This window comes from Drosophila bipectinata, chromosome 4 (genome assembly GCF_030179905.1).
Source record: "Drosophila bipectinata strain 14024-0381.07 chromosome 4, DbipHiC1v2, whole genome shotgun sequence".
NCBI lineage: Eukaryota > Metazoa > Arthropoda > Insecta > Diptera > Drosophilidae > Drosophila > Drosophila bipectinata.
This window is the reverse complement of record NC_091740.1, coordinates 13,140,786-13,149,546: the sequence shown is the minus strand read 5'-3', so window position 1 is coordinate 13,149,546 and position 8,761 is coordinate 13,140,786. Positions and strand designations below refer to the sequence as shown.

General features: G+C 33.9%; 2 protein-coding genes across 3 annotated transcripts; one reads left to right on the top strand and one right to left on the bottom strand.

Moving 5' to 3' along the window:
- Window positions 1-1,581: 1,581 nt before the first annotated feature.
- Arf4 (ADP-ribosylation factor 2) lies at window positions 1,582-2,506 on the bottom strand. Its single transcript, XM_017254679.3, has 4 exons — window positions 2,345-2,506; window positions 2,019-2,281; window positions 1,835-1,960; window positions 1,582-1,776 (listed from the first exon to the last, which is right to left on the bottom strand). Exons 1-4 carry the CDS (start codon window positions 2,409-2,411, stop codon window positions 1,690-1,692), a joined length of 543 nt encoding a protein of 180 aa, XP_017110168.1. The 5' UTR covers window positions 2,412-2,506; the 3' UTR covers window positions 1,582-1,689.
- Window positions 2,507-7,056: 4,550 nt separating this feature from the next.
- Crk (Crk proto-oncogene, adaptor protein) lies at window positions 7,057-8,553 on the top strand. Of its 2 annotated transcripts, none has more exons than XM_017254681.3 (6): window positions 7,057-7,284; window positions 7,392-7,514; window positions 7,618-7,822; window positions 7,876-8,004; window positions 8,073-8,141; window positions 8,203-8,553. In XM_017254681.3, the coding sequence occupies exons 1-6, from the start codon at window positions 7,253-7,255 to the stop codon at window positions 8,455-8,457; spliced, it is 813 nt and encodes a 270-aa protein (XP_017110170.1). In that variant the 5' UTR covers window positions 7,057-7,252; the 3' UTR covers window positions 8,458-8,553. The 2 variants fall into 2 exon arrangements, with proteins under 2 accessions (XP_017110170.1, XP_017110169.1); XM_017254680.3 differs by having other exon boundaries at window positions 7,058-7,284; window positions 8,055-8,141.
- The last annotated feature ends 208 nt before the right edge of the window (window positions 8,554-8,761 follow it).

Sequence of the window (8,761 nt, the reverse complement as noted above, 5' to 3'; positions counted from 1 at the left end):
TCGACTTGCACACACCCTTCTATCCCTTGCACGCAGTATATAAGTCGGAACGACCGGGATCGGCCGACTATATCGTATAGCTGCCATATAACTGATTGATTGGAAATGGTATAACTTTGGTTTTTTAGCGTTAGAGAGTTCAAATTTGACATGAGAGCTATTTTTGGCAAAACATTATGACATGCCAAATTTCATAAGGATCGGCCGACTATATCCTATAGCTGTCATATAACTGAACGATCGGAAATGACCCAACTTTCGTGTTTTTAAAGATAGAAAGCTGGAACTTGGTACAGATTATATTTTCAGTTAATCCGATCAACCAAATTTCATAACGATCGGCCGATCTTACAGCTGCCATATAACTGAACGATCGGAAATGTTTTTTGGTAGAAATATCAACTTTTGTATTTTTGAAGATAGAAGCTTGGGACATTTTTTTAGATGTTTTATTGTAATTAATTTGTTTTATCATGTTGTAATCATAAGGATCGGCCAACTATATCCGATGTTTGCGAAATATATCCGGTTTTAACTGCAAGGGTATATCAACTTCGGCTCCGCCCGAAGTTAGCTTTCTTTACTTGTTATACCCTTGCAGAGGGTATTATAATTTTGGTCAAAAGTGTGCAACGCAGTGAAGGAGACATCTCCGACCCTATAAAGTATATATATTCTTGATCAGGATCACCTCCTGAGTTGATATGAGCATGTCCGTCTGTCCGTCTGTCTGTCTGTTTCTACGCGAACTAGTCTCTCAGTTTTAAAGCTATCGACTTGAAACTTTGCACACACCCTTCTTTCCTTTGCACGCAGTATATAAGTCGGAACGGCCCGGATCGGCCGACTATATCCTATAGCTGCCATATAACTGATTGATCGGAAATGGTATAACTTCGGTGTTTTTAGAGTTAGAGAGTTCAAATTTTACACGAGCGCTATTTTTGGCAAAATAATACGACATGCCAAATTTCGTAAGGATCGGCCGACTATATCCTATAGCTGTCATATAACTGAACGATCGGAAATGCAGAAACTTTCGTGTTTTTAAAGATAGAAAGCTGGAACTTGGTACAGATTATATTCTTGGTCAGTTAATCCGATCTACCAAATTTCATAACGATCGGCCGACTATATCTTATAGCTGCCATATAACTGAACGATCGGAAATGGTTTTTGGTAGAAATATCAACTTTCGTATTTTTGAAGATAGAAGTTTGGGACTTTTTTTAGATTTTGTATTGTAAAATATTGGATTATATATTCCTATTCCCATAAGGATCGGCCAACTATATCCGATGTTTGCGATATATATCCGGTTTTAACTGCAAGGGTATATAAACTTCGGCTCCGCCCGAAGTTAGCTTTTCTTTCTTGTTTTTCACTTAATTTTACTTCCTACATTAGTCCAATAAAAAAAACTAAATCGAAAAATCTTGTTTTAATCGAGAGTAATTAATTTATGACAACAAAAGGTGTCGTCTGGACCATAGAGCACTGCTTTAAAGGATCGGATACGATTCCTTAAATGAATTTCACACATCTGAAAAAAAAACAAAACAAAAAGTAAAAAAAAAAACCTTTTTAAATCATATACAAGTTTATTTATATTCTACTGTATAGTTATCATCAGAGAACAATACGAACGTCTATGGTACAGTTTAAAAATTTTTCATATATTTTAGACTTTTATTTTTTAGCCAATTCTGCTGAAAGCCAATCAAGTCCTTCGTAAAGTCCGTGACCCTGAGTGGCGCAAGTAGCTTGAATAAACCACTACAAAAATTAATAATTAATGAGTTACAGTTACAAATAAAAGTTACAGTATACTTACATGACGGTTCCTTAATTGGTTTAGATGCAACTTATCTGTAAGTTCGGCAGCGCTCATCGCATTTGGCAAGTCTTGTTTGTTGGCAAACACTAAAAGCACGGCGTCTCGTAGCTCATCTTCTTGAAGCTAGGGCCAAATACATTTGTATATAAAAATAAATTTGTGTATCAAAGTAATAAAATACCATGTTTTGTAATTCTTTTTCAGCTTCATTAATTCGATCTCGGTCATTGGAGTCTACTACAAAAATCAAACCCTGGGTATTTTGAAAGTAGTGGCGCCATAAAGGACGAATTTTATCTTGACCACCAACATCCCAAACTGTAAAACATATATTTTTGTACTCTACAGTTTCGACGTTAAAGCCAATAGTTGGAATAGTTGTCACAATTTCTCCAAGTTTAAGTTTGTAGAGTATGGTTGTCTTTCCAGCTGCATCCAAACCAACTGTGTAGTTAAATTTTAATCAACATGTATAAAAGTTTAATTACAATAATGTCAATGACGTACCCATAAGAATGCGCATTTGTTTTTTTCCAAACAGACGTGTTAGCAAGCTAGATATAGTTAAACCCATTATATTATCGTAAGCAGTTACCTTTTAGTATGGCTTTTATTTTTTTCTTTGACGTGTAAACGCGTCATTCGTTCAGTGTGGCCGTCCTTGATTAAAATCATAACTAGCGGAACAAAACGCATTCAATAAAATACCTCGCTACTGTTTGGTATATTTTAAAGTTTTTTGGATAGCTATTTTTGACTATCAAAATAAACCTCCGTTAGCGTCTTAATGGAACGGTAGAACTGCACAGTTGAAACCCTTATTTTTCAAAGAATTTAAGGGGTTATATACAGTTGTGATTGATTAAAAAATCGATTTTTTTTTTATTGCATATTCTTTAAGTATATACTGTTGAGAATACTTGCACAAAAATTCATAACGATCGGAGCATTAAAACCGAAGTTGTAGCTATTTATAGCGCACTATCTGCATATACAACTTGAACAAACTTGAGACTTAAAACGCGATTACCTCAGAATCTTTTTTTTGGGAAATTACCTTTACGGTGGACACGATTACTAAAAAACTACTAATCCGATCAACACCAAATTTTGACCACTTATTTATTATGATATTAGCTAGTCCGTGAACGAGGGATTTTCCATTTTTTGGAAAACTCCTTGTATAAAGCATAAAAATCGAAAATCGTGTACCTTGAAAAAGTACATTTTTTGTTAAAACCGTCGCCATTTTTTTTTTAATCAAAATTTTTAGAAATCCCTCGTTCACGGACTAGACAATACAATATACTAACTAATTTTTTTTGAATTTTGGATTTCGGATGAACCGTTTTTGGGATATCATGTCCACCGCAAGACACCATCGAAAAAAGACGATCCGGGAATTCGGCTATAACATTTTTATTATGTAATATTTTTTTATGAAAAAATTTAAATAAGTACCCAGAAACATGTACTAAACAAGTAAAACATTTTTCATAAATATTTTCTATGGTGTCAAACAAAAAAAAATTGATAAAATTCCATTTTTTTGTGCGGTACAACTGTATATAACACCTTAAACAGACATTAAATCAGTTCTTTCCAACATTGTTAATTTTTTAATTCCAATTCAAATCACTTTTTGGGAGGGACCGTTGTGCGTAACTTAGAAATATCAGTTCACACTGGAAAGAAAACGCATTTACTCGTGTTTTTCGATTTCAGTACTAGGCCTAAGGACATTACCCATTTTCCACAACCATCATGGAAAAGGAAATAAACTATACCAATTTTACAGATTGACACGTAACTAGTCAGCCATTATTTAAAAAAAACCCTTTTAACAAAGTTGTTAAGGTGTCTCTTAGCTAAAAAATGTGAAGTAGGTGTTAATGTAAATGTATCAAAGAAAAATTCAATTACACCCAATCCAAAGGAACACCAGAAAAAACTTTAAACCAACCATCCCTATACATTTGCTCTTATTTAGGCAAAGAAAATTTAAAATATTTTCCAAATCAAAGAACTTTTTAGTTAGTTTAAAAGATCGTATTTCTATTACAAATTGTAAAATTGATTTACTAACAAGAAAGAAATTGTAATTTTGTCTGTAAGCCTCGTGGCAATGGGTATCGAGGTAACTTGGCGATTTTAATAAGTCTGAAATTTTAAAAAACAACACGCTTGATGCTAGAGGTGGCATTCTGGAAAATGCTCTTAAAAGCTCAGCATTTTTCTTCCCTAACTATGGCACTGCAACCTACTACAAAAACCTACCCTACTCCTGATCTCTCGTATAGCTTAGCTTACGACAGTTTCACAAACAACAACAAATATTTTTTAAATGGTATTCAGTTAATTCCAAAATTTAAATTGCAATCACTTTGTTTTAATTAAAAATGATCAAATATCGGGGTATTTCAGCTTAAATAAATATACCCACCCAAAGATTATTTACGATTTCCCAAAAACTTATGTTAAATCTCTACGCAGCCTTTTTGTCAAAAAATGCACTCCAATAATACGATAAAAACGAGAAAGGAAGGCTATAGCCGAGTTTCCCGTCCTTTTTATATACACAGATAAAAAAAACTTTAAAACCACTTAAATAAAATGATAAAAGATAAATAGATATATGATTAAAATAGATGATAAAAGAAAAAATTTTAAAATTTTCTTAATATTTCAAGTGTATGCGATATTTCTCAAGCTCCGCCAAGCACACATGAAACATCATGCTCCCAGCCTACTTTCTACTATGCTTTACTTATACTAATGCATTAAATTCATATCAATGAATTCAATCAATTCAAATCAATCGATAGAGTGCCGTCCACTGATATAAAGTAAAAAATTAAAAAATTAAGAAAGTGTAAATATTTTCTTCACATGTTCCAGTGCACCGCGGATTATTCCGTCGCTTCAACTTTTTGATTTTATTTTAAGTCAGTGTTAGTTATGTTAAGTAATACATTTTAATAAAAAAAATGCTTGAAAAAGTATCTTTTTTTTTTTGGCTCTAAAGGGATTGACCCACTTAATTGTTTGTTTCGATAGTCCTTCCGATCTTAAAATGACTACAACAGCAAAAGAATTATCTGAACCAATTAGTAATCTTTACTCCGATCAGTAGCCCCAAATTTAGAGATGCGATTGCAAGCATCATCAACGAAGTCCTTCGAGATGGCCAAATCATCTGAAAGGCAGTGCATTTGGATGAAACTTCCGATGTTCTATTGGATTTACAGGTCGCCCAGTGGTGATGAGGAAAAAGACCAAATACCAGATTTACTTCGTTTAGGTAGGGAATTCTCTAGAGATAGAACAATTTGCGGTAGCTGCTCTTTACGAAATATAAGAGGCAACTTACCATAGATCTACCTTCTCAAGATCGCAATCCGTAAAAAAATTATCGGCGAAGCAGAAGCAGTGATAAATTTATATAACACCCCCCTTAATTGGAAAGTAATTTCCAAAGGTATAACAGCCCAAACTCTTGATTCTCTTGACTATCAGAAGTTTTCATTAACAGACAGACTAGTGTATTATAACTTATCTCTCATACTCAATCAAATTAGTGCACAAGAAGATTCCCCTAAAGTAATAAAAACTTTGAACAACACGTATTGGGATAAAGCTCTAGATAATATTATGCGTGGCCTGAATGACCAAGATTATTAGCCGGTAAAGAGCCAAGAAATCTTAGTCAAGAGTGCCGAAATTCATTCGCCCTTAAACCACGGCAAATGCCGCATCCATTACCACTTACACAATTGCAGGCACTGTATAACTTCAAGTCACAGAACCCAACCAAGTAGTGAATGTCTTCAGATTTGACCTAAATCTATATCACGCTCCAATCAATTTACCTTATTGGGGATCTCAATCGCAAATACCATGGCCAAAATCGGCCACTAACCAAGCCCCAACCATACCCGGCAACACCGCAGGGAGCAACCTAAAAACCAAACGTCCCACCACTTTTGCGCCTCTTTGCCCTAAACCTCTAAACAGTGCTGATGGAGATAAATCCATCTTTTCGATCACGGCATTTGAACTTCATCAACAGGCCCTCTAATGATGACCCGATAGGCAAACGTGTCTCCGCGCCAGCAGGACACGTCTACACCAAAAAATACAGAGACCTTTGAACATCGAGATCGGTAGGCTTGAAGACCAGCTTTAAGCCTAATAAAAACGAAGAAAATAACTATTTTTAACAAGTAAGGTTAAAAGAAGTTGATGAATGGGATGAAAAACATTTTCATTCAGACGTAGCATTCGTTTTTTATTTCAGAATTAACAGATTCTCTCTACCATATATTACCATTGCGTCATGGGAAACGGGTCCACACTAAATTTTCTGAAAGATACAGGGTCCAGCCAAAATTACATACAACCCCAACTAGTATCGATTCTCCGCTAACTTCGAAGGCGGAAAAATGAAAAAAAACCGCCATACTCTCTTAAACTTTTTTGGCCTACGAAATTGATCCTGCAAATTTTTCATTTTGCCGACATTAAAAACTTTCCGTTCCGTAATATGGAACGACGCTTTAAAACAATTGCACTCCATAGTGGACATAAAAACAGATACTTTGTTTATAAGCGGAGGTAGAAGAATTAAAATACATAATAATAATAATAATAATGATAATAATAATATTATAATAGATAGCATATGACATCTTAAAAACAAGAAATACACAAGAATTCTAGCCGTACCCCACTTAACTACGAACAGAAATAGAAACTCAAATCTTAGAATTGACATGAGATGAAATATTTATACCTTCAGGGCCTCCGTAGAATACGCCAGTTGGGTGCACAAAACAAAATTCGACTCATCATAAATGAGAAACTTTATTTACTCTGTTGGAGCCCAGTATATTATTTTTAGTTATTATTATTGAAATAATTTTTGAAATAATAATGAAATAAAGCCTATACCTATTCCAGGGCCAGGATCCTCAGATAGCTTTACAATTTGAAAAATAATTTGTTGGGGTCATTTTTCCATGGGCTGTTAACCGGGTTGACCCACTTTTATTTGATTGTATCCTTAAAGTAAGGTTTAAATGAAATTTGTAGCTCTTATTATCAAAATAAGGGATTCACTCAACAAAATTTCGTTTCTGTGATCCAGTTCTCCCGTTCCACTTCGACGCTAACTGAGCGACGCTAGTTTAACGGACATCTTTAATTATTGTTTAAATATGCTGACACTTCCTAGACTTGGTCACACTGCAGGACATACATATTAAAAGAAATATTTTAATCTACTATTTAGAAAAATTTGTTTCTAAATGCGGTGTACTTATTGCGTTATTGTGAGCAAATAAATATCGAAAAAATACATTTTCAATGAGTTTCTTGGCATAATTTGTTTGTAAGCGCCTTATTGTAAAACTAAAAATGGAAACATTTGATGTAACAGATCGAAGTTGGTAAGTTTTTTCAAAAAATATCATTTACAAATATGTATGTATGTTTGGAAGTGTAGAAAATAATTAATCTTTTAAAAATTTGGTGCGTCGTGAACTACTTTTATAAGCTGGTACTTTGGTTCCATGTCCCGCCAAGAAGCAACGGAAGTACTGATGAATGAACGAGAACGAGGAGTATTTTTGGTCCGCGACAGTAACTCAATAGCGGGAGACTATGTTCTTTGCGTGAGGTAGGTTTACAGCTCTTGTTTTAAAAATATGATAATAATGATAATATTTATATTTCTAAAAATAATTTAAAATATGAATAATCCTTCCCTACTATTATATTAGAGAAGATACTAAAGTAAGCAACTATATAATCAACAAAGTGCAACAGCAAGATCATTTAGTATATCGCATCGGTGATCAATCATTTGATAATCTGCCAAAATTGTTGACGTTTTATACTCTTCATTATTTGGACACGACACCTCTAAGACGTCCTGCACCAAAAAAAGTTGAACTTGTAAGAGGGATATTCGACTTTGCCGGCAATGTAAGTAAGCAATAAAATTTTTGTTCTTAGTAAAAATTAAATGTTTTTTTAAGGACCAAGATGACTTGCCTTTTCAAAAAGGGGAAGTTCTTACAGTAGTAAGAAAGGATGAAGAGCATTGGTGGACTGCTCGTAATTCATTGGGGCAAGTCGGACAAATACCAGTTCCATATATACAGACTGTAAGTTTAATAAATAAAATATGTTTTAAAAATATAAATTTTTTCCACAGTATAATGAAAATAATAAGTTCGTGGAGTCAGCAATGGACCAGCCTTCCGAATCTTTCAATCGGGTTTTAAAAAGAACAGACTTAAACGTAAGAAGTAAAATGAATTTATATTTTTTTGTGCATATATTTGACTTTATCTTGTTTAAAGCGAACACTACCTGCGTTTGCTCGAGTAAAACAGTCGAGGGTACCAAACGCATACGATAAGACTGCTTTGAAATTGGATATAGGCGACATCATCAAAGTTACCAAAACTAATATCAATGGCCAATGGGAAGGAGAAATGAATGGGCGCAAGGGTCACTTTCCATTTACGCATGTTGAGTTTGTCGATGATTGTGATTTAAGCGATAACTCTAAATTTTTAAATGTTCGAATGCATGAAGAAAAGGACAATGAATAACATAAAATAAAAATGTATTTGAAATAAATTTATAAAGATAAAGTTGTTAATATATTTAAAATACTATGTAATCAATAAAAAAATATTGTGGATGTATTGTGGAGTTTTTATACCAGGTACTCGTAGAGAACAATGATATCTCAGTGGGCCAAAACCGCGTAAAATATGACAAAAACGAGGGTTAGGCAAAAAAAAACGTGTAACGAGTGTTATTTTTGATCCGAAAACGGTAATAAAACGAATCTCTAGGCGCTCAGTTTGTGGCAGTGATTGTTTCGTATTCGACAGATCCAAAACGGATCGT

What these genes read in the sequence shown, in the direction of transcription:
- Arf4 (XM_017254679.3), bottom strand. Translation starts at nt 2,411, where the DNA reads ATGGGTTTAACTATATCTAGCTTGCTAACACGTCTGTTTGGAAAAAAA. An exon ending in ACAAATGCGCATTCTTATGG is followed by an intron (nt 2,282 to 2,344) that starts GTACGTCATTGA and finishes TTAACTACACAG; the next exon opens with TTGGTTTGGATGCAGCTGGA. An exon ending in ACCAATTAAGGAACCGTCAT is followed by an intron (nt 1,777 to 1,834) that starts GTAAGTATACTG and finishes TAATTTTTGTAG; the next exon opens with TGGTTTATTCAAGCTACTTG.
- Crk (XM_017254680.3), top strand. Translation starts at nt 7,253, where the DNA reads ATGGAAACATTTGATGTAACAGATCGAAGTTG. An exon ending in GATGTAACAGATCGAAGTTG is followed by an intron (nt 7,285 to 7,391) that starts GTAAGTTTTTTC and finishes TACTTTTATAAG; the next exon opens with CTGGTACTTTGGTTCCATGT. An exon ending in TAAAAAGAACAGACTTAAAC is followed by an intron (nt 8,142 to 8,202) that starts GTAAGAAGTAAA and finishes TCTTGTTTAAAG; the next exon opens with CGAACACTACCTGCGTTTGC.